We start from the raw sequence: 25,713 nt of genomic DNA, 5'->3' as shown, positions 1-25,713 counted from the left end.
TGAGGAGGACCTGGCTCCTGGAAAGAGCAGCGTTGCTGTCAACAATTGTATCCGACAGCTGTCCTACTGCAAAAATGACATCCGAGACACCGTTGGCATCTGGGGAGAGGTGAGAAAGGACAGGATCTGTTGTGTTCAGGGAGTTAAACCATAAACACGGCACTTTTGTTGACATTTGAAATCAAACAGGTTTTGGAGGAGAGTCATCCCTGTGCAGGGATAAATCTAAAAGATAAGCGAAAAGGAAAGTGAAACACAATAAAAGATGGCGGCGTGGTGAGACGAGGAAAATGGAGCAACATTAAAACGTCTTTTCCTCTCAGAGCTTTGGGTTTATCTAATGGGAACTGACAGAACACAGAGAGGAGACGGCTTCACCCCTCTTTCCTTCCCCCTTTTTAGCGTTTGATGATTTATTTAGAAGCCTGCCAAGCCAAGGAATACACACACATGCACTTAAAAACCAAATGTTTGCACAAGCCATAAGCAAAAGAACAAAAACCAGACCCATTAACTTATTTAGTACTTTACCCTCAAGCTGTTAAAAAAGAAAACAGTTTTTGTTGTAATATCTGTGTGTGTGTGTTTGTCTCAAGGGGAAGGACATGTACCTGGTGCTGGAGAATAATATGTTGAACCTGGTGGACCCCATGGACCGCAGCGTGCTTCATTCTCAACCCATTGCAAGTATCCGTGTGTGGGGCGTTGGCCGGGACAACGGCAGGTCAGTTGTACCGCTGACTGCAGGCTCTTCTCCTGCAGTCTCCAAAGGTTTTGATGTTCACAGTATTGTCGTTCATCTTTTTGTTTCTTACTGATAAAGTGAGGAGTGAGGGGAATGTAATTAAGAAGGTTAAGCAGACACATGGCGCAGTGACAGGAAGCAATGAAGGCAGGCGTTAACGACTGATTAAAGCAATAATATTTATTCATAGGAGTTTATGAAAAGAAAAGTAATTTGGAGTTTTCCTAACTTTCCCTGGCTGTCTGCCTTGTTCCCACCTCTGCTGAGCTCACTGCAGCAGGCTGCACTGAAGGTCAACGTGAGCCTTTGAATAATCGATGTGGCGCTACAGCTCGGTGACCTTTAGAGGGAGCTGTGCACCACTCATAGACTAAGAAACATCCTGTAGAGGTTATCGTGCACAGTGGGGCGATGTGGACCTGAATGGTTAGTAACTGCTGCACAACCTGAGCTCACACAAGTTGTAATAAATGAAAGGGAAACCAGCCAAGATCATCCTGTCAGCTGGAGTAACCGCAGGTTTGCTGCTCTTGTCTACAAATAGCAGGAGCGTTGAAGCTGGGGGAATAGCTTAGCTGCAGCAGAAGGCGGAGGGGATGACGGGGGGGGGGGGGGGGGACGGGGGGAGGAAGCTGTTAGAGAGGAGGCATGGTTAGTTCTGAAAGGGTGTGGAGCAGACAGGTTACAGAGAGCGAGCTGGCAGTGTCACCAGGAACTAAAGACGCTCCAGTTATCAGGAGTACCCTTTAGACAGGAGCGCTGACCACGGTGAGTACATTTAAAACCTTTGTTTGTTTTTGTTCTTTTGTTTAATTCAGAAAATAAAAAAATGCCTCGGGTGAGAAGGGGGGCCTCTCAGCAGGGAGATCAGTGTTCTCCCCCCTCGTAGCGTTTCATTAGAAGTGTGCATGTGATGTTAAACAGATGAAGTGAGAAGAAATGTTTAGTTTTCTTGTTGCTGTTCACCAAAAGACAAACAAGTTGTGGCTTGTTTAAATCTCTGCTGCTAGAAACGTTTGACGAGCCTTTTCATTTCTCTGCTTTAATTATCAATAATTTAATGTGAAGAAATGTGCAGCTGAACTTCCCTCCGCTGCCAGTTTTCATTCAGCTTCTTGGTTCCACTGAGCGAGTTGAGGACAGTGAGTGGTGCAGGGATTTTCCCCTCTGTTGCACACAAACACACTCCCGTCGCCGGCGTGTCGGCACACAAGCAGCCGTGAAACTTATCATCACCCCCAGATTAAAGACCCCCACAGCAGCCATGACATTTTCAGCACATCAGCTTGATAAGATTATACACAAAAAGAGATCTCACTCCCAGTTTCCCAGCATGCATCTTCATTCCATCCTTTATTTTTTTTTTTGACTTGTCTGCTTTCTTTTATTCCTTTTTTCTGTCCTTGTCTTGATGCTCTGCTTTACACGTTTATTCTGCTGTCAGAATGAACCGATTCAACATCCTCACTCAACCAGAGCCTTGTTTCTGTCTCTTAATGTTTGGAACGCACAGGTTTATTCTTTTAGTTTTTCATGTCGGCTCAAAGCTACGTTTGAGTTTTAAAACAACCTGCTGAGCTCTAAGCTCGATACCACCGCTACAGTTTCTGTGTTTCTGCTGAGCTGCTTTAGACGGTGCAGAGATGAGAATGTGTCACTAAGGTTTAATAATAAATGTGTGTGAGTGGGTCTCCTCGCAGCTCGTGTCCCTCTGCAGGGGCTCGGTATGATTTTCTCTACTAACTGTCCTCCTTTCCTCCCATGCTTCCTTGGACTCAGAGAGAGGTAAACGCATTCCTTCAGCTCATCAGCTCCCCTCCTGCAGCATCTCTCCATCGTCTCTGCCGTTTCTTATTCTTTCATTTCCTCTGCTCTTTGTTTTTCCCGTCTTCAAAAGCTGCTCTTAAAGCTCTGGATTATTGCGCTCACATGTAGGAAATGAATGTGACTTTTTGTGTGTCTGTGTTTGCTCCCACATGGAGAAACGGGAGCGTGGACCCTCGGACCTGTTGTTTTCTGTTCAGCAGCACATTGAAGCTTGAAGGAAGTTGTTGAGTTTGTTGTTTGTTGTTGTTTCCAGGCCAATTAAGTCATACCTGTGTGTGCTGCTCCGGTTTAATTTGATGCAGCAGTTTCTCTTCTTTAACTGTATTTTCTTCTGGTCTATTGTTTCATTTCTTCAGTTCATTTTTGTTTCTTCGGTTCAGATGAGTTTGTCGGCTCAGAAATGTTCTTTCCTGCTGTCATTCTATTCTTGCGTCATGCTGCTGGATTGATCTCTGGGGTCCACTGACTCGTGCGCATGTGTGCATGTGTGTCTTTCTCTCTAAGATATACCAATAAAATTAAACCTATACTGTACACCTAACCACATTTTAGCAGAACTAGTCAAATGTTCTCTTTAGCCCCCCCGTTTATTAGTGTTTATATTTATGTTTATATTTTTGTTTGTTTGTTTCAGGGATTTTGCCTATGTGGCCCGTGATAAAAACACCAGGATCCTGAAATGTCATGTTTTTCGCTGTGACACGCCAGCCAAAGCCATCGCCACGAGCCTGCATGAGATCTGCTCCCGGGTGAGTTGTCCAAGCCCGATGCTGTTTCAGACACAAGACCAACATTTTGTTCCACTTTCACAAGGAGACAAATTTTAAAATCTAATCCAGAAGTCAAACGTTTTTGTCAGTAATTTTTTTGATAAACACAAATTGTCACTCCTGAAATTAAATAAGAGGTTCAAACTTTATTTTCTCCCCTTCATAGTTGACAAATTTCAATGTAAACTCGGCACTACACCAATTAATTTATTAATTTATTGCCTCCCTTCACAAAGAGAAGAGGAGGAATTGGAAACGCCATCTGTTCACCCGTCCACATTGTGAGCTGGTTAACTTGAAAAATAAGCAACTTTTCCTAATTCTGTTTTGTGTTAGGCTGCTTCTAGGTGTAACAAAGGTTACTATCAAAAAGTGGGTTGCCACATCAAAATCCAAGATGTCCACCACATGTAAATATGTAAACTGACCACCCCGTCATTTGAGGAAACTATGCTTTCTAGTTTTTATATCGCTTAAAAGTATCGTCTCCTCACTCCTTTGGAGTAGTGCTGAGGAGTTTAGAGAAGGTAGTCATGTGATCGGAAGATCGATGGTTCAACTCCCGGTACCGACAACATCAAAATGTGGGTGAGAAAGGTGAAACACCCACACCTGCCTCCACCCTCATTTGTTCCACTCTGGGCCCTTGAGCAAGGCCCTTAACCCCCATCGCCTGCCCCTCCAGGTGTCCTAGATAGCAGCTCTCTGCTCCACACAGAGGGCTGTGGTAGCTCAGTGGTCTGTGGGAAGGACATTCGGCGTAAAAATAATAGCCAAGTCTTCATGCGACTTAGTTCGCTGTGGAGACCCCTGAAGAAGGGAACAGCCGAAAGAAGAAGAAGACGAAGGGAGGGAAAAAAGTAGTATTGTCTCCTCAAAGGATTGGGGTGGCCAAATATTAATCTATCTATGGTGATAAGACCACCACAGGCCACCCACTAGCTCCACCACTGCACCTGGTGGTGGATAAATTTGCTCCCTCCATTCACCAGGATCTGACACTCTGCGCTGCTTCGGACAAAAAACAAAACAAAAAACTACCTCTGTTTTTCTAAGACCGACATGGTGTAGCGATACGGCAACCAACTTGGGACCAGAAAGTCGCAGGTTCAACTCCCCGCCATGACCACATGCCATGGTGTCCTTGAGCAAGACAACTAATCCCTATTAGCTCCTTGGGTGCTTACATAGCTGCTCACTGCTCCACCTGGGTGTATCTCAGGAGTGATGGGTTAAATACAGAGAACTAATTTCAATGATGACAACACATAGCACGTCTAAACAGTGTAACTCCAAACCTTCACTGCTCAAATCCCTCAGCGGTGGGGGAACATCCGTGCACCGCTTGTTTCCAAATAAATCCTGACCGACTCTTCCTCTCAGCACGTAGCTGCAGAGGCTACGGGAGGGTTGGGAAAGCGGCTGTCTTCGTGGCTAAGTGACGTGCTTCTTGCGCTCGAAGCTCCCCTTCTGCTGCTGCAGACATCTTCAGTGCTAATTTCACCAGAAGACATCATGAGACAGTTTTGAACATGACAAGAAGTCTCATGACTGTTTAATCTTGCACGTCATCCTGATACACCTGATGAACGTGTGAAGGTTGCGCCACCTCCCCCTTCTCGTCCTTTAAAGACACTTGAGGCACGAGTCATTTTGTAAGCAAACACAAGGAAAGCTGCTGTAAAATTGAACAAGAAAAGCAGAAACAACCTTTGATTTCTGTTTTTACACGACCTTCTGTAGTCGTGGTGCCTGAGAAACAAAACAAACTATAATGAGCAGCTTCTCTTGTGTTTTGCCTCATTATATTTTCCATTGCTCAGTCTGGGCATCTTTTTTTATCTGAAGTCCTCAGTGTCCTTCTCCCAAACAGGGTTATCAGCCTTTTCTGCACCACATGCTCATTCTTACACCGACACAAAGGAATTTTAAACCAGTATTCAGACCGCAGAGTGTTTTTATTGTCTCAACAGGAAATTAATAGACTCTGTCCTTCCAATAAAGAAGCCAAGCACTAGAACTTTGATTTAGGCTTTGACGAGACCTTTAAATTGTTAAAGTCGCCCTTTATATAGCTGTATAATTTAGTGCTGATCTCAAATCTGAGTGGAGTCGAGGTTTGTACAGGTTTGCTCTTACTTGCAGCCAAACGTGCAGAACATTGAGTCAGATTTTCTTCACACTTGTTAAACAGAAATTTATAAATAAGAAGTGGAAAACTGTTAAGTGTGATTAATTAACACAAACTCTGATTAGGAGCTTGTACAACACTGTGTTTGTAAGCATGTGAGAAAGATAGGTGTGATAAATTTGTTTCAGTCACTTTTTGTCAGTGAGGGTTTTTTGCAGGCGGTGTTGAAATCCTCTCTTTCATTGTATGTGTATTGTTTATGTGTTAGTGTGAAACATTTAACTTGTGTGTGTAATGGGTGAACGGCATGATGAATCAGTGTTCAAGCATCTGCCTCCATCTTTTTTCATGTTGGCTTATTCACTGTTCTCCCCCTGTGTGTCCATGTTTCAAAAATACTATTCAGATAATGACGGAGCGAAAGAATGCCAAAGCCATGGCAGGAGGCTCTCTCCAGGACAGGATGCAGGCAGGACTAGATCTCCCTTTACAAGGTAGGCTTCATGCAGCACACATCAACCCACTCTGTGTGAACATGTGTGCAGTAGAGGTCCGTACCAAAAGGAATCTGAACATGTTTAATATATGTTTGTTATTATATTTGTGGCAATCTGAGGGTGCTCAACCTTGTGGTTCATCCAGTGTTGTTGCTTCAGAATGAAGGCAAACTACAAACCGAAGGACATGGGGAATTTAGTCAGTTTGATAATAAACTAATACAATCATTTTTAAAATATTTATGTTTATTACTTCATAAATAAGTCAGTTTGCAATCCTATTCATCAAAAATGCATTATGTGTGTGTCTGAGAAGTAGAGAATTCATTATTCTTCCCAGTAAAACATTTGCAAAAAAAATCAACATGATGCTATTAATACATATTCCTTTGAGCTTTAATTAAAACAGTAACACAAATCTGCAAAAATAAAACAAATGATGTTTACTTATTGGACTTTGGTGCCTAGGCATGAGTTGTCCATAACAAACATGTTTGAGCATAGGGTGGTTCATAAGTGTACTTGGTACATGGCCACCTTAAGCCAAAGGTCAGTGATTGATTTTTTAAAATCATTTCATCAAACTTATGTCTCGGGCACTCTGGTGAAAAGGGGCTGAACTGTCGACTGATCACCACCTGGTGGTGAGTTGAGTCTGGTGGCAGGATATGCTGCCGGACAGACCTGGTAAACCCTAATGCATAGTGAAGATGAATTGGGAACGTCTGGTAGAGCCTTTGGTCTGTGTGGCTTTCAACTCACACCTCCAGGAGAGTTTTTCACATATCTTAGGGGAGGTCAGGATATGGAATCTGAATGGGTACATGGCATCTATTGCAAGTGCAGCTTCCAGAAGCTGTAGCCTGAAGGTCATTGGTACCTGTCGGGGCGGCAACCAAAGAACCCACTTGTGGAGTGAACCCAGTGATGGAGGCCCTCGAGATGAAGGAGGCCATCAGGACTTGGCTGTTTCAGAGGATTCCTGAAGCAGCTGACAGGTACAGGGTGGCCAGAAGGACTGCAGTGTCAATGGTTGCAGATGCAAAAACTCGTGCATGGGAGGAATTTGTGGAGGCCATGTAGAAGTACTTTCAGTCGGTCTCTCGAAAGTTCTGGCAAACGGTACGGCAACTCAGGAAAGGAAAGCGGACCCTTTCCCAGGCTGTGCTTGGTTTGGTTGTGGAACTGCTGACCCAAACTGAGAATGGTCTTGAGCTGTGGAAGGAACACTTTAAGGATCTATTTAATCCACCCACCATATCTAACTTTCATCCACCCTTCATTTATCATTGAGCCACGAGAACTCATTTTCAAGAGAGACCTGTTTAGGGAGCAGATGGTGGAGGTTAAGGGCCTTGCTCAGGGGCCCAGAGTGAGGCGAATGAGGGCGGAGGGAGGTGTGGGTGTTTCACCTTTTCCGCCCACATTTTGATGTTGACGGTACCGGGAGGTGAACCTGCGACTTTCTGATCACAAGCCCATCTTCTAACCTGACTCGGAGGAAGGCGAGTCCATTACCGTGGCAAGGGTCACCAAGATAGTAAAAAAAAACTCCTTGGTGGCAGGGCGCCAGGAGTGGATGAAATTCGTCCAGAGATACTGAAGGCTTTGGATGTTGTGGAGTGTCGTGGTTGACACGCTTCTTCACTGAGGACTGGGACAATGCCTGTGGAGTGACAGACCAGGGTGGTGGTCCTTATTTTTAAAAGGGGGGATGGGATAGTGTGTTCCAACTATCATGGGATCACATTTCTTTCCTTCCCTTGTAAGGTTTACTCCAGGGTATTTGAAGGGAGACTTCGACCGATTGTCAAACCTCGAATTCAGGAGGAGCTACTGTATGTGGATTTTGTCCTGGTTGTTGGAACAGTAGACCAGGTCTTCACCCTTGCAGAGTTGATAAGGAGGTCATGGGAGTTTGCCTCTCCAGTCTACATGCATTTTTGTGAATCTGGAGAAGGCTATGACCGTGTTCCTCAACACATTTTGTGGGGGGTGCTGCATGAGTATGGTGTGCCTGGGTTGCTTTTAAGAGCTATCCAGTCCCTGTATAACCAAAGCAGGATCTGTGTCCACATTCTCGGCACAAAGTCAAGCTCGTTCTCAGTGTGGGTTGGACTCTGCCAGGGCTGTCCCTTGTCGCGATCCTGTTTAGATCCTGTCCATGAACACCATAAAGGTACAGTCGTGGAGATAAGGGTGTCAGATTTGGGAACCTCAGTGTCTCATCTCTGCTCTATGTGGATGAAGTGGTTCTGTTGGCGTTTTCAGGCCAAGACCTTCAGCGTGCACTGGGGCGGTTTGCAGCCGAGTGTGAAGTGACAGGAATGAGAGTCAGTTCCTCTAAGTCTGAGGCCATGGTTCTTGATCGAAAACAGGTGGAATGCCCCCTCTGAGTCATGGGGGAGACTTTCCCTCTGGTGGAGGAGTTCAGGTATTTGGGCATCTTGTTCACAAGTGATGGTAAAATGGATCAGGAGATGGATCAATGGATTGGAGCCTCATCTTCAGTAATTAGGGCATTGCTTCAGTCAGTTGTGGTGAAGAAAGAGCTGAGTCGTAAGAAAAGGCTCTTGATTTACTGGTCTGTGTACATTTCAACCCTCACCTATGGTCATGAGGTTTGGATCATGACCGAAAGAATGAGATCCCGGAACAAGCTGCCAAAATGGGCTTCCTTCGTAGGGTGGCTGAGCTCAGCCTTAAAGACCGGATGAAGAGCCCAGTCATCCGGAGGGAGCTCGGAGTAGAGCCGCTGCTCCACCACATTTAAAGGAGTCAGTTGAGGTGGTTCTGTCTTGTGATTAGGATGCCTCCCTTTGGAAGTTTTTCAGGCACATTCCACTGGTCAGAAGTTCCGAGGAAGACCCAGAAGTCACTGGAGAGATTGTGAATCTTCTCTGGCCTGGAAAGTTATACTGGGGAGAGGGATGTCTGGGTTTATCTCCTGGACCTGTTGCTTCCACAACCAATTATGGATAAGCGGAAGAAGATGGATATATAGATGATTTACGTTGTAACGTTCATTATCTCAGTTTTAATTAGAAACTGTGGGGGGAGATGTGTTCTCGTGTTTTCTCTCCTTTTAACTGACACTGTTGTCTGTAAAAGAAGCTAAATGACTGCTTTTGAGATAAAACTTAATTTAAAGACCCACGTGATGCACCAATGCTCAGGGTCTTGTGATGCTCCACCTAGGGCTGAGTACCGAACCGAGGTTCTTTTATGGCACCGACTGAACTGCACGGGTCTGAGTATCTGAGTATGTATTGAAACGTCACTCTTATTTCGGTGTCAAGTTTCGGTATTGGCTGTAACGTGTCACGTGGTTTCAGCATGCAGGCTGATAAAACACCAGACATATGACAAACAGACTACACCCAGATTACACCCAGAGCTGTATAGAGCTGCCGTACCTAATCTATGTATACTGTAATGTATGTCTATGGTGCTGGTGACGCCCACAGACGGGTTCACGTGTGCAGCGCGTGTTGTCGAACGGCTTCGACAAGACGGGTTCACGTGTGCAGCGCGTGTTGTCGAACGGCTTCGACAAGACTGGTTCACGTGTGCAGCGCGTGTTGTCGAACGGCTTCGACAAGAGGGTTCACGTGTGCAGCGCGTGTTGTCGAAGCTGTTCGACAACACGCGCTGCAGAAAGTTGCTCCGTGTTTTTCTGCGAGGAGAGAGGAGTTCAGCAGCCTCCCCCTCCTCCTCTCAGTGTTAAAGTCAGCCTGTGAGAGCCTGAACGTCCTGATTCATTATCTCCACGATCGGACTCTTCATCAAAGAACTCCGAGGACGGCTCTTGTGCCTGTGCTTCAGCTGGTGAGTTTACGTTTGTTAGCGTAACTGCGAGCTTAACACGTACATTGCGGTGAAATAAATTATGATCCATGTAATGCTAACTTTAAGATATTAGTGTGTAATTTTATTTTATCTATGTGGCTAGCTAAACTCAGAAGCTAACTAAAGATTGACAGTAACATAAATCTTAGCTTGTAAAGCTGCTCATCCATCCAGTCAGCTGCTTAAACAGTTCACCTAATGTTCACTGTTTATGTTAATGTTCTCCTCACAGGAGGTTCTGACCCTGATGTGAGGAGGACAAAAGAAAAGTGAGGTGGGGGCCACAGGACAGTCACAAACTTTGTTAAAAGTTTGCTGCTTTTTCTACAATGGAGCTGCACGGCGGAGGTAAGTAAACTGTAAAGGATTTTGTTGACCAGTTAAGCTTTTATCTCTCAGCCTAGATAATGTTTTTTGAGTAATAATAACACAACCATGTTATTGTTGATGTTTTGTGTTCTCATGCCATTTAGGGAGATGATCAGAGCCCTAAACCCCTGAGAACCACAGAGAAGATTCAGGCAGAGACACAGAGGTACAGATGTCTGCATCATCCCTACCTCAGTGAATCCAGTGACCTGCTGGTGGAATGTGAGGGACAATATGTCAGTGCTATCAAACTGACAACCAGGTATCTGTGTGTGCAACAATCATCATCTACAGCCTCAGAGTGAACATTTACTACTGCTGGAGACACCATCAGCCAGGAGCGGGCTTGTTTGTGTCCAGAGAAAACAGACATGTTGATGTTTCTGAAGAAAAACTGTTAAGTGAAAAGGTCCTCAGTGTGTAGCAGTGAATATTAGACACTGACGTGTCACTGGTTTGAAACTGGTCTTTTGACCTGGAAATTATTTGTTTGTTTTTATGTAAGAAAACTGCTTGGAATAGAAAAATACCAAAGTTAAAAAATAAAACTCACAATTTGTACTGTAATGTGTAACGTAATTTTATTCTTGTTAGAATTAATAGTAATTACAAAATTGGTACCAAAAAAAGAACCGTCCAGGAACCGACACCGAAGTGAAGGTACTGACACCGGTACCGATACCGATTTTTTTTTTTAGAAAGGTACCCAGCCCTAGCTCCACCAACCTGAGCCTAAATGAGTAAACGTAACAAATGTCCTAAAGTTGCGACACTGGAAGTGAAATTTGATGTGTTGACACCTCCAAAGTTTATGCAACACCAGAACTGTTTTCTTGAACTTATGTCAAAGTCGTGTTATAAGAAACTCTAGCCTTAAATCTTATTTTAAAAGCAAAGTGTTTTAATGACTTCTGTTGAAGAGCAGGAATGATGTGTTCATCTGCAGGTATGCAGTTGTGACGTTGAATTATAATCGATGCTATTTATTCTAATATTCAGGTGTGTAACAATGTAATTTAATGTAACAGTGTGACATAATGTTTGTTGTTACTGGCACGTGTTAAGTGTGTTAAATTCCTCTCGACAGAGTTTCCCACACCAAAGACGGAGCTGGTTCAGAAATTTCAGGTGCTCTACCTCGGTATGATGCCTGTGGCCAGACCAATGGGTCCGTATAACACCCACACATAAATATGATCACACAATATAGTTTTAAAATTTGTGATGAAGTTGATTTTATGTTTCTTTCTTTTAAACAACTCTCCCTGCAGGTATGGATATTCTGAATGGAGCTATCGACAGTCTGATCGGTTCTTCCAACAGAGAGGACTGGACTCCGGTGGCCCTGAATGTGGCAGATGCCACAGTGACCATCAGCAAAGATGAGGTCAGACAGAAGCCTGATGTTATTTATTTAAATATCTTAAGCACCGTACTTGCCGCCATACACATCGCACCGCTGTATAAGTCGCATCAGTCCAAATATGTCTTAAGAATGTGGAAAAAAACGTAAATATGTTGCTTTGCCATATACGTCATATCTATTATGCGTCACCGCTGACGTGTCGTGTTTGTTATGTGTTACCGTTGGCCACCCGGAAACGTGGGCCGGTGTTGTGCCAAAAATCAATTGGCTGCCAAATGGTGGCCGCGGGAGCTTGCAGGGGAGGACTTTAACAATAATTTAACAAGATTAACACTTAAAAACAATTATTTGTTTGCTCGAAATTATAGCAAAGGTGTGTCTCAATCTAATTTTTCTCTGAATAAATGCACTATATTGGTCAAATCAGCTGCATTTCAAAAATCGATTTGCGTAAGTGGGAGCATGCAGAGCGAGGACTCGCTGTGCATTTTGTCGAAACTGAACAATATAACACCTTAAAACAATTATTTGTTTGCTCAACATTATAGTAAAGTTGTGTCTCAGGTGAACTTTTCCTTAATAAATGCACTATATTGGTCAAATCAGCTGCATTTCGCCTGGGCTGATTTGACGTTTGCTCCAGGAGTTCCGGGGCGAGACGAAGGTGGCTTCTATGGCAAGCCAAGTGTCTCATTAATCGCCACTTTTACCTATTAATGGGACACTTGGCTTGCCATATTAGTCGAGGGCCCTCTAGTGACTAAAAATGGTAGTGTTCAATATTTTCCATGTCAGAATGAATGAAATTGTCAGATCTCAGCAATAATTGGGTTATAAATATGGGAAAAAAGGGTATATTAATCACTTTGGTGTATAAGTCGCAGGACGTGCAAATTGATGCAAAAAGGTGCGACTTATATGGCGAAACATACGGTACGTAAAATCAAATGTAAGCGCACATTTTTCATTTCTGTTTTAATGTACTTGCACCCCGCTTGTTTCTGACCAGGATGAGGAGGAAGTGCTTGTGGAGTGCCGTGTCCGTTTCCTGTCTTTCATGGGCGTCGGGCACAACGTGCACACGTTTGCATTCATTATGGACGCCGGCGCCCATCGCTTTGACTGTCACGTGTTCTGGTGCGAGCCCAACGCTGGGAGTGTGTCTGAGGCTGTTCAGGCAGCTTGTATGGTGAGTCGCAACTCTTCAAACAAACATGAGCTAAGAGACGAGCTGAACTACACAATTAACTGCCTAAATATGTGTTAGTCTTCTTGGTGTAATAGTTTTTAAAAATATTTTTATCTCTATGAGAACTGAATTAATAAAGAAAATAAAAAGACTAGATGAAAGTAATGCTCACTTGATGTAATTTTAATTCTTGAACGATTGGCAAATGTTGATCTTGTGTTGTAGCTCTTTTTATTACTATTACAGACAAATCTGATTAAAGTCAGTGGAGTGTAACACAAAAGTGATCAGTGTTTGTGTACAGTCACGCTAACTGAATAGTTATACAAATCTCCAACCTAAAATGAGCAGTAACTCCCCCCAAACAGACGAGCAGAGAGAAGTAGAGCTCTTCTATGTGAAACTAAATGTCCTTGGCTGTCATTTCTTGTGTTCAGTTTAACATTTAGTCTTGACAGAGGAGTGTTGTTCAGGTTGCAAGAGAGCCTCTTGTCAAAACAATCCAGTCATGGCAAACCCGCCCAGTGTTAGAGTTTAGACTAACTCATCTGCCTCAGTGTGCTTTGATGGTAACTCTTTGAGAATAACCTAAATATCAAGTCTCATTGATGCCATGAGTCAGTTTTTATGGCTGATGAAAAGTTTTTAAAGATGTGTATTAGTCTCTGTGAAAGTTGCAACTTTTGTACTGTCAATATTTACAACTTCCAATTCAAACAGTCTGTCCCATTTCAGCCATAATGCAGCCCATCAGTGGAGGTTTTGTATGTTTCTCTGCCCGTTGCGCACTAGATTAGTCAACTGCAGGCTGGGTTATTGATCCCACTTCTGAACTTTGGATATATGGTCCCACACACATGCACACACCTGCACTAAAACAGATTGACGGTGGCAGGAATCATCAGTCATTACTATTGATCGCAGCCAGCAGCGGTCAAGCTTCCTCCTCTCAGTGACACACACACACACTTCAGCAGTGGTGTGCTCAGCAGCTGTAAGTCTCCGTTATTTACTGTGCGTCTCTGTGCTCTGCCACCCCCACCCTCACCCTCCCCTACCTCTCAGCTGCGCTATCAGAAGTGTTTGGTGGCCAGACCGCCCTCCCAGAAGGCCTGCGGCTCATCGCCCCCCGGTGACTCGATGTCCCGCCGAGTCTCGACAAGCGTGAAGCGAGGCGTCCTGTCTCTCATCGACACGCTCAAACAGAAGAGACCCGTCACGGAGCTGCCGCAGTAACGGCGGGAAAACGGTACCAGCTTCTTGCCACAGCTCCCAGTCGCCATGGTAACTCATTGCATTGCTGCTGAAACCCGCCACCACAGAGTCCAGCAACTCCGGAAACGCCTCAAAGCCCCAGGGTTTGGAAAACCTGGTTTCATTCCCCCTTTGTTTTGGGAACAAATAGGAAGTCCACCTTAAGAGTTTTCCAGCTGTTGAGCAACAATTCAAGTCCGTTTCCTCAAAGTAACCGAGTAGACACGAATAAAGTGTGGTCAGCCATGAGGGACGCCTGAATGAGGTTCGTGTATATAGAAATAGTCATCCCGCTCATCGCAGTGAGGAGAGGAGAAACTGGACGAGCCCAGCAGCTGTGATGACCGTCACTGCTAACCCGAACGCTCATCTCCTCACGCTCCGTGTGTTCGTCTGCCAGCATGTCCCCCCACAACACAGCCCGACGTTCACTTCCTGTTAGTCTGTAGTGGCTTTCCCCCTCTGACTCCCCATGTTGTCTTTAGTCCGCTGTTACTTTGAAACAAAGAAAAAAGAAGGATCAACAAAAGCCATTTTATGTTGTTTTTTTTATTCACCAGCAACTAAAGAGTAAAAGAACAAAGGAAGCTGCTACAGACTCTAGAGCTTTGTCAGCCCACACCTCCTAACCTGTTCAACAGATCAAGCATGACCTTCTTCTCTAAATGTGAACCACTCTACAGTATCAATATATAGCACTGCTGCTTTCACAGACTGAAGGAGAGGAAACTCTGAAGGTTTATTCAAGCTCTCTGTGCGTTTCGTCAGCCGTGGAACGAGTGGTGACCTTTCACCTGAAGCATCCTTCATATCTTTCCTGTTTACCACTCGTCTTTTATTTTGTTGTCATCCCTCAAAAAGTGACAGACTATAGCCATAACAGAGGAGGAGACACGAGGATGGTCAGTTTTATTTTTCCTCTGGTAACCAGCCGTGGTTTCATACACATGCCAGAAGAGAATTTGAGCTTATCCTTTAATCCACCTCACCATCGGTCGTCTAAGACTTTGTGTCCACTAATTAAAAAAGAAGGAAGACAAAGATAATGTGAGGATGGTGGTTTTGTATCAAGTATTTCTGTTTTTCCGTCTAAAAGTTTGGAAAAAAGGAAGCGATTATCGTCAGCCTCAACAAGCTGCCATTTGTCCTGAAGGGTTTATTCCACTTCAGTTTGCTTTCTTTCTTTGCATTCTTCATTTAAAAGATGGTTCACATCTTTGATGTGGGGTTCTGTGAAAAGGTTATTATCTTACCTGTAGTAGATGGCACTTCAAGCGTCCTCCGTTTGGAGAAACAAGAGTCAAGATCCTAGAAGATGGCTGTCATTCTAAAACCATTCATTCATTCGCTGTTACGCCTCTGTCGGTTTTACATTTCACAGTTATTCTGTCAGAAATGATCAAGAGGATCATTTGAATGTTCTTTTGTCGTGATGCTGGAGATTTTAAAGGCTGGTAGACTTGTTCCAGCTCTTATACAGCCGTATGGACCGGTACGGTCAGAACGTACAGGTGGTTCTGTCCCTTCCTGTGGAGTGTCTCCGTGTTCACAGACCAGTCCAGTTTGTTGTTAGGCTAATCCAGACATTTCTCTAGTCCTGAGCACCACATCACCTTGATGTATGTGAGCTTTGATCATTTGAAAGTCCAAACCAACTTCTTGGTCTTGGAGCATCAGCTGCTGATGGTCTGTCCTCCACCTCACAGTGTCTTCGTCCACTCCCCTTTGTCCATTCCTGACACAACCAACTATTATGGTATTATCTGAGTACTTTAACTCATGGCGATGCTGACCTCAGTGCCCGAGGCTTCAGTTTGATGTACTGTGGTCTCTCTGAGGTAGTCTACCATCCACCTTACCAGGTGTAGCTTGTCTCTCATAGGGTGTGGCTGGAGGAATCAAAGAACATGATTCTCAAAGCACCACTCCTTGTGTCCGGATGAGTTCGTTCTGCACAGCAGGTGGAGGACGACTAGCCGTTAACTTGTCATTACAGTCAGAACTAAACAGTTTCTCCAAGCTGAGGTCATTCAAGGAGCCATCTATAGCAGGTAAGATATTAACTGTTCAGTAGATGTCCAGAGAAACCCACTTCACAGGATCTGAACCGTCTCAAGTTTGTTTCGTTAAGGTTAGGTGTATGATGATGATGATGTTTTCAACCCTTCGTTTCAACTAAAGCCTCGAACACATAGGTCATGGGTGCAGATTAACGCTAAACATATAGAACTTTGTTTGTTAAGCCCCGCCTCCAGACGGTCACTGTCCAATCACAGCCTGTCGATCATTACGACCACTCAAGGTTGACTCGAGTGTTAGAAGTCTAGCTGAAGGCTAATATTTTAACTGATATGAATCATCGTTTAGTTGTTTTAAAATGATTTTACCGTGCAGATTTTAATATGTCAAACATGCTATAAGATCAAATACAAGTAGTCAAATGGTCTGTACAAAGCATGTTAAGTGTAATCTTATGGAAGTTTAAGGTACTGTTATCAGTTTGTCTTATTAATTTACATGCATATGGAAGCACATTTATTGCCAACAGCAAATGTTGAAAGTATAATATTAATGTCTTGCTTATGGCTCAAAAGTGCATAAAACAACAAAAGTATTTTTTTCTTTGGGGTATCATCTCTAGAAACTTAGCTTCTCTTTCAGCATTAAAATGTGCATGTTGCCATGATGGCTACCTTAAATCTAGTTTAAAAATTTAAATAAATAAAAAATTGCACTCTTTGAGGTTCTTTTCTGATTTTTGTGGCTGTCAGGCACATTAAACATTTGTTGTTTAAATTATAAACAAAAGGTTGCTTTGCTTTTTATCTGTGGAACAAAATTGAATGATTTGTCTAAGTTTTTCTGTACATTTTAAAAGATAAATCAATCTTTGCCACACAAACATCTGCGTCAACGAAAGGGGGCGGAGCTTAGCAAACTCCTACAGTTCTTTAGACTTATGAACAAGAGAAACCTGAAAAATGTTGCCTTTTTTAACAGGTTACATGCAAAAGTTTCACGTTTTTTGAAGCATTGTCTTTTAAAATGACATATTTACAGCAGTGGAAAATTACAAAAGTGTTCTTATGTGGAGAATTTTAGTGAACCTTTGAACTCAGAACTGATCTTGACGATGATTTTCGATTGATAATGTAATTAATATTAATTTGTTTGCTTGTTCAAACATACAAATCCACATTTTCCACGAGGAGTACCAACATGACTGTAGTTTGAGCTCAGAAGGGAGTGTCGGTGTAAAAGTACTTAAAACATCGGTTTGTACATAAAACCCATTTATTGTAACAGGATCTTGGTGTTATAAGCTATCATTTTATTTCTGAATGTCTTCATGTTTATCCTGTTTTCTTGTTATGAAATGCCTTTTTTTGAAAACGTACCAAATGGCCAAAGTGTAAAATACATCTATAAATTGTAGATGGAAGAAAACCACAAGAGCAAATCTTAACAACAGCTGAGGCGATTGAAGATGTTCACACGTGTCTCTTATGTTGATGCTGAATTTAACTGCGATTATCTATGCATATTTTTTTTTGAATCCAGAGAAAAGGAAAAGTCACAAAAAGCCTTGCATGCCTTCAGCTTGTGCAGAGAAAGAGACTGTATGTATTGAACAGAAATATTTTTTATTTTATTTATTCTATTTTATAAAGTATAGACTGATTTTATTATTTGGGGCAAGTCAAGTGTCTTGATGCTGTCATTGTTTTCACACATACACAACAAACACTCCGTTTAGGTTGGATGGACGTGTCTGCTTCCGTTTGCTGCTCACTGATTTGTACACTTTATCATTGTAACCAGATGTGAGAATAAACGGTTTAAAACGCCACCTGGACTCAGTGTGTGTGCAAACTCAGGTTTATGATGTTTCTATTTATTTTTTATTCGATCTGGTTCTGGGAAGATTTGGGTTTGAGAACTCCTAAAATGAACTATTAGTTGTTTGATTGTCCACTTGTTTAAATAATTGTAACCATTATATTTATCAGTGTGGTAGAGTTAGTACCTCTCATTCTCAGAAAGAATGATCAGCTCACATATTAAATTGGCCAATTCTTACTTTTTTGTACAGATATATATTATGTGGCAGATATATTTTGCTACTGTCTCTGTTCATATGCAAACTTTCTCTTGTCCCGCCGGTGACTTTTGATCTGCTCAAGATAATTTAATCAAGCTTCATACACATGGAATTGAATTGAATTTGCATAATAACATTTTCATCACCCCATCACCAAGGTCACAAACCAAGGTCAAAAGTTAAACAAGGTCTTCGCTTGTCTGGACCATTGCTACAGATTGTTGTGTAAGTTTGTCGACGGGCGTATAATAGGATGTGTGCGGTACTCTTGTTTTTTCAGATAGTAGCACTGAACACACTTACACACTAAAGCTAGTAGCTCTTGGGCAAAGAACTTCACATCTCAAAACTGGAAGAAAACAAAACTAAATTTTCAAAACGTAAGCAACAAGATTGTGAGCCTTTCTGACACGTAAGGAAATGAGCGCCATTCTTTTTGTCAACGAGTCACCAACGGTCAAACGTTGATCTGCTACCATGAGACAATTTAAAATCAGGCACATTTGTGAACACCACAGTGTTGCATATTCTTACGCTATATTTGCTTTTATTAATATTTAGGTCCCTCGTGTTTAAAAAAATCCTTTCAGTGTTGAGAATTAAATTTAATGGCATTAGGTTTTTTTTATAAGAAAGTGTTTGTTTTATTAATCTGGGAGTCATTTTGTCAATCTGAGTTGTTTTTTCTGCATGTGTTTATGGCTCAATCTGTAAACACGTTTAACACTTACAACCCCTTATCACCTCATTCTCACCTCCGTGCTTCACTGTCTGGACTATGTGTCACCTGTGGGAGTAGGTTCACTGTAAGCAGTCTGAACCATATTAGAAATTCAATTAATTTTATTTCTTGGATTTATCAATAAAAAATCAAACCTATGCATTCACACTGCCTGGCCAAGACAAAAAAAAGTTGCCTCCAAAATAAAAGGTTGCAATAATATTTCATTGGGCCGCCTTTAGCTTTGATCATGGCATGCATTTGCTGAGACATAAAGTGTACAGATAAAAATTAAAGGACTTGAAAAATATAAATTAACATTTGGGAATAAGTTCTAAGAACTACGCTGGATTAAAAGTTGCATTTTCTTTCAGAAAATTCAATTCAAATTCAATTCAATTCAAATATACTTTATTAATCCCAAAGGGAAATTAATTGTTGTTGTAGCTCATCTTGGTTTCATTAGAGTTGTTCTAGATGCTGATGTCTTTGGGCAGGAAGAATCTCTTGTAGCAGTCCATCCCACAGCGGATCAGAAGAAACTGGCTACAGATGTCAATCCGTCCACCTAGACCCAGCAGACCTCTCGGTCCTCTTGGGCAGCAGAACTGCCTGAATGTCGGGCAGAACTTCTGCCTGAGCGATGGCCATTTCTCCCAGCAGCCTGCCAAGCCCCTTGTTGCTGCAGACTTAACTGCAGGTGCCGGGGGACGATCTCAATTCTCCCGCTGTCACAAGCTACGTTTCCTGCTACCTCCAAGATCTCTGCAGTCAGGCGCTCGAGCACTGCCTTCAGGTAGACTGGAATGCATCCACGGCACCTCCTTTTCAACTCATTTGGGATTCGGGGCTGTAGTTGAGATTTGAGCTTTTGAGATGTTAATCAGCAGCTCCCAGTTGTAGAAAACCGCCCTGTTGTTATGGTTACGCATCATAACAAATGCCCAAAAGTAAAAAAGGTTTCAGTAAAAATCCTGCCAGCAGCACAGCATCTGATACCAGAGGAAATGATCATCCGAAAAAAATCTATTTGCATTCAGAAAAAAAATGTAATTAAAGTTTTCAAAAGCAAAATCTCAGAATGAATGTGAGAGCTACTCCAACATGCAGCACCTTGAGCGGCGCAATTCTGGAAAGACAAACGTGAACCATTTTTATAGATATTTAGTTGTGAATCATGGATCTGTATCGGGCGGGAAGATGATGCAGGAGCTGTTGTTCAGTGGTTCAGTGAACTCTTTAAAGATGGCTGAAGAAAACAAGCACATTTCCACAGTTCTTGATGGCGTGGGACCAAACATGTCGATCATTAACTCAACAGAAAACCCAACAACTTTTCAGGGTCGTGAAAGGAAGGTTTGGTAACGATGAAGCATTTTTACACAAAGCAAAGAGAACACAGCTCCGTCCTGCTGCACGAGAACGTTTAAACCTTTTTAAAGATTTTTCATAGCTAATAAATACAATAAAGATGTTCATATTTAGAGGAAAAAATGTTTGAACCTATTTTTATTTTTACTCCTGTGGAAGGCGACTGAATTATGTCAACTTTCTCTTGTTCTGCCCATAACTTCTGATTCGATCAAGATAAATTAAAGAAACTTAAAAAGAAATCTTACCACGACCACACGGCATATCTCATAATCTTCAAGGTCACAAATCAAGGTCAACACTTACACAAGGTCTTTGCTCGGTAAAGGTTGCTGTGTTGCTGTATAATAATCTGTCAACTGGTGTATAATGGTCTGTATGTGTTACTCTGGTCATGACTGTCTTAGATTTAGCTTCAGCAGAAATCCACAGTGTGACTCTTCCTAATCTCTGCTGTTTTTCATAACTCAGGCAGAGACACTGAGGAAGAGGATGCAGAGAAGTTAGACAGCTGAGAGATGGAGGTCTGAGATGGAAGCTGGCAGACAGAGCTGTTGTTGAAGGGTGGGGAGGAAATTGGTGGCAGGATGAAATCTGCTGGTTTCATCACTTCCTGTGTTCCCCCCTCACTCTCGGGTCTGTCCAGCTGTGTTGGTGCTTCAGCGCCGCCCTTCAGCGTTCGCTCTGCCCCTTCAGCGGGGGTGTTTTGTGTCTTGTTGGAAGCAGGCTGAGCAGGTGAGGACTGTTTTCCAGAGAGGGGAGGAGGTCTGGGGCCCCCCTGCTGGGGTCTAACCACTGGAGTGCCGCTGATCTTGTGTGCGAGAGCTGTGATTGGAGACAAGCGGCGGGAGGGGTTTGCAGAGGAGATCAACGTCAGCGTCAGTCGGGGTATTCGTCTTGGTTTGTTGCTCACCTGCTTCTTCATCTGGGATTGGTTTTCCTTTTTCTTCCTCTTCTTGAGACTTTTCGTAGCCGTGGCAGTTTTCTTGCTTTGTTTTGGCTTTCGTTTACGCCGCCTCTGCTTCTTTTCATCTTTGACCTCGTCGTCTTTCCCTTCAGACACATTTTCCTCACCATCTTCTAGCTCTTGCTCGTCTTTCTCCTCCTCATGCTCTGAAGTTTCCTCTGAATCTCGCCCATTTGCAGACTCCCCTCCGTCCTCCCCAGCCTGGCAGGAGGGGGACGGAGGTTTGCTGGTAGCTGAAGCAGCTCGTTTCTTCCTGCTTTTCTTCTTTTTGCCAGTTTTTGATGGTTCAGAGATGATGGCACCCAGGAGGCCCTTTGCTGCCGCTCTCGCCAGAACATCCTGGACCGACTCGACCTTAGAGGGATCTGTCTGAATAAAGCAAAGCCAGTTTAACTCCTTTAAAGAGCAAGTCGTAAGGCAGTCCTGAGGAGAACCACAGTGTTCATTGTCCTCAGTCATCTTTCCCTTTTCTGTCTGAGAAAATGAAAAATAAAGGCCTAGTCTTTTTGATTGAGGTTTATTAAAACTGATATTTCCCTCCATTCATCTGTCTGCCTGCTCGTTCTGGACTCAGGTCTCAGGAGCAGCAGCTTAAGCAAGGAGGTCCAGCCACCTCTTCCAGCTCACTCCATGGTGATCCCAGACCAGCTGAGAAACGTAGTCGCTCCAGTGTGTCCCTGTGGTCTCCCAGTTGGACATGCCTGTAAAACCTCTCTGGGGAGGTGTCCATCCTTACCAGATGAACCACCTCACCTGTCTCCTCTGGATGTGGAGGAGCAGTGGCTCTACTCCAAGTCTCTCCTGGAGAACTGAACTTCTCACCCTATCTGAGTCCAGCTACCACGTGGAGGAAACTCGTTTGGATCGCTCGTATCTGAGATCTCGTTCTTTCGGTCACCACCCAGAGTTCAGGACCACAGGTGAGAGGAGGAGCGTAGACTCACTGATAAACAGCTTCTCCTTACAGCCCAGCTCCTCCTTCACCACAACGGACCAGCACAGAGTCTACAATACTGTGGAAGCTGCACCGATCTGGCCGTCAATCTCCAGCTCCATTCTTCCGTCACTGTGAACAAAACCTGAAGATATTTGACCTCCTCCAGCAGAGGCAGAACCTCACCCCCAACCCACAGAGGACACTCCAACTTTTTCCAGCTGGGGACCAGTTGGAACTGAAACCTGACTGATAACAGTTTTTAATAAAATGTTTCTGAACAGGAACGTTGGCACACACACACACACACACCACTGATAACCTTTCTCCCTCTTTGAACCCATCTCTCTTTGACGTCTCCTTCAGGTTCAGATCAGCTGAGCATGTTGTTGTTAATATTCTGCTGAAATCTCTGTTCTGTCACAGACGTGATACCTTCACATTCAGACCTGGGATTTATTTTAATGTTAATTTAAAAAAAAAAAAACTAAATTGACATGTTTTTCTGTCTTCATGCAGTTTGTGCCTCTTCAAGCTCCTTCTGTTGAGTTGTTTTAGTTAAACTGATCAGTTTAGGTTGTTAAACACCAACATAATCAGTTTTAGTTGATCTGGTTTGACCTGTTGCTTCATTTTGGAGGTTTGAGTCCTAAAGTGCAAACATTTAGCTCTTTAATATCCGTGAGTTTGTGTGCTGCTGCTGTTTTCTTTAGATTTCACCAAAGCTTTTCAATCTGATTCAAATCCAGGAGCTCAGACAAAAAAAAAAAAAAAAGAAGCAGCAGCCAGGAATGATTCCTGGAGGCTGGTGTGTTCGTTGTGGTCATGAACGCAGCGCTGCAAGGCATGAAATGATTGCCTGCTGCAGCCTGAACCAGACTGATTACAAAGATTACACAATGAACATCTGCAGCTGTGTCTACACACACCACTAGTTCTGATTTTACAATATGAACAGACAATTAATGTAAGAAAAACAATTCAGGAGGGGGTTATTAATTTAATTCAATTCTACTAAAAAAAGCAATAAACCTGTAATGTAAAGTGTTTTGTTGGAGTTAGAACGGTCGACAAATCTTTCATTAAAACTGCATTTCTCACACTTCCAGATGTATTATCATTAGAGATGGGACAAGTACCCGGGGGTTGAAGCCACCGTGGATGAGCACCCCCTAGAGGCTGACTGCAGTACTGGTGAAGTACAGCCCTTCATGTAAACAGGGCTTAATTTATAAACTGATCTATGCCAGAACATAAATAGTGGAGGGAGCTTGTAGGTCCTCCCCCTTAAACTGTTGAATAAAGTAGATGCTAGTTCCTGCATTTTGGTGCAGCCTGTTTTAACGGTTGTTAAACATCTACATTTACCTACATTTGTAAACACTTGATTAAATTACTATTTTAGAGAACAACAGGTTGTGTGTGAATAGAGCAGCTTCGATTCTGTCAAGTGGCCCCCCCCCCCCCCCACACACACACACACTTCATGTTTCTGAGCCAAACTCTTCTCCGCTGAATTCATTCCTGCACGTTGTTGCTCCTGATGCTCCAACCTCAATTACGACTGCCTTCTCTGTTGTCTAGGACAATCCATCCATCCATCCATCCATCTATTTATTTTATAAAAGTAAATTGGACTGTCGTCTCGACATTTTGATCGCTGTTATTTTGACAAATTAGCGCTGTTGTTTTGATACGTGATTAATGTGAATAATACTCATCAAACATTTCTCTCGTATTTTTTTTTTTACTGTGGCTAAGCTTATTTATTTATTATGTCTGAAACATATGTGTGAGTTCACATCAGCAGTTGTGCGCGCTCAGATCTGTCTGGAGACACTGTGTGTAATGTATGGCAAGCCAAGTGGCCCATTAATAACCACTTTTACCACATGTCTGGATATTAATAGACCACTTGGCTTGCCATACCGATGACGACACTTCAGCCCTGCGGGACACGCCATCCACGTCTCAGCTGGCAGGAGCGTGTGCACGAGCTGGTGCGCCTGCTGCAGCCGTAATGTCCACTCCGCAGACTGGGCAACGTCTCCTCTCTTTGTACTTTTAATAAATAATCAAAATAAAAATGCGCAATGACTTTGAATTTTTAGGAGCGGAGATTTGAGTTGCCGGATATGAGCAAACAGTTGCCGGAACACGCCCGGTCAAAACGAGGGAGTTCCCGGATCTTGTTCCGGCAGTATCCGGCTCAAATAAAGTACTGCATGTAAACAAATGGAGTGTTTCCCTGAATGAAAACTTCAAATAAGCTGTAGATAAATTATTTCAGGTGCTGATTTGTGTTAATTCATGTCACTCTTACCTTGCTGCTCCATGTTCAAATGCATTTCTTTCAGCGTGTTTAGTTTTAATTAAATATTTTAGACGTAAAGAAAAGTGTTGTGCTACACTGTGACTGGTTGACGTGTCACAGCCTGCGAGTGGGTTCAAGGGGGACTTTTGTATAGATGGTCCGTGAATATTGTGAGCACAATAACTTGAAAAATAAGTGAGGCTATCAACTTTCATTTTGGTGGAAGGTGCAAGATGGCCATCATCTTATATCTATATGTAAACCAGCCACTATGCTCATTTGAGGAAACTATGCTTTCTAGATTTTATATTACTTAAAAGTATATTTTTCTCAAATGATTGAGGTGGCGGAAGATTAATCTATGGGGGGACAAAGCCACCAATGGCCACCCGCTGGCTCCACCAATGCACCAGGCAGTGGATAAAACTGCTGCTTCGACTCACCAGGATCCGTCACTCTGCACCGCCCCAGTGTAACTCCTATACCCGCTTGAATATCTTGCACCAAAAGTATTAAGTTGTACTTCCATTCTCTGTTTAACTCCAGTTCAGGAAAACACTCCTCTCAAAAACTACAAGCGTTCAGTATCCCTCAGCGACGGGGGACATCGACGTACCACCTGTACAACTTGTAGTGTGACTCCCCGCTCATAGATTGATAAACTATAAAACTGTCAGCTCTGACAGCACGGCAACTTTATACTTGATGCACACGCGCTGACTTGACGTCATGTCTTCATCTGACCACGCGTCAGGGCTGTGGAGTCTGATGGCAGCCATGTTTAAATTATCATCAACGCATCTGCACAAAACATTTGATCTGGGATGTTGAGATCAGCAGTGTGCTTGTGACCTAAGATAGTCTTATGTGGAGAAATGACAGAGTTGTACTTGTTTGGGTACCAACACGCACGCACGCGTGCACACACACACACACACACACACACACACACACACAGAGTTGTTTACAGCTTCAGAGGATCAAATGAACTACATCTCATTTCCCTCTGTTGCACTGCTCTGCTTTTTATGAGCAAGAACAATAAAAGAAAGAGAAGATGAGGAGTACTTGAAACAGATGCAACCAGACTGGGAGTGTGTGTGGAGTTTGTGTGTAATGGTGGGGGGTGGGGGGATTCGTGCAGTTATTTTTGCCATAAAGCTTTGAAATGTATCAGTGGTTTGGTTGTATCTTGTCTTCAGCTTATGTTTCTTTTTTTAGAATAATGCTGCAGCGTTTCTAGGGAGCAGTACTATTTTTTGTGTGTCTCTGTGTGTGTGTCTCTGTGTGTGTGTCTCTGTGTGTGT

General features: G+C 43.2%; 1 protein-coding gene across 1 annotated transcript; it reads left to right on the top strand.

Annotated features, from left to right (window-relative positions):
- The first annotated feature begins 2,522 nt into the window (after positions 1–2,522).
- On the top strand, positions 2,523–14,208 carry LOC119430778 (amyloid-beta A4 precursor protein-binding family B member 2). Its single transcript, XM_037698253.1, has 7 exons — positions 2,523–2,530; positions 3,207–3,321; positions 5,880–5,967; positions 11,276–11,356; positions 11,460–11,575; positions 12,564–12,743; positions 13,809–14,208. The coding sequence occupies exons 3-7, from the start codon at positions 5,883–5,885 to the stop codon at positions 13,977–13,979; spliced, it is 633 nt and encodes a 210-aa protein (XP_037554181.1). The 5' UTR covers positions 2,523–2,530; positions 3,207–3,321; positions 5,880–5,882; the 3' UTR covers positions 13,980–14,208.
- The last annotated feature ends 11,505 nt before the right edge of the window (positions 14,209–25,713 follow it).

The sequence above is a fragment of the Nematolebias whitei genome, chromosome 3, assembly GCF_014905685.2.
Source record: "Nematolebias whitei isolate Nwh7 chromosome 3, NemWhi1, whole genome shotgun sequence".
NCBI lineage: Eukaryota > Metazoa > Chordata > Actinopteri > Cyprinodontiformes > Rivulidae > Nematolebias > Nematolebias whitei.
Note: the sequence above shows the minus strand (reverse complement) of the source record. Positions and strands in the feature narration are given on the sequence as shown.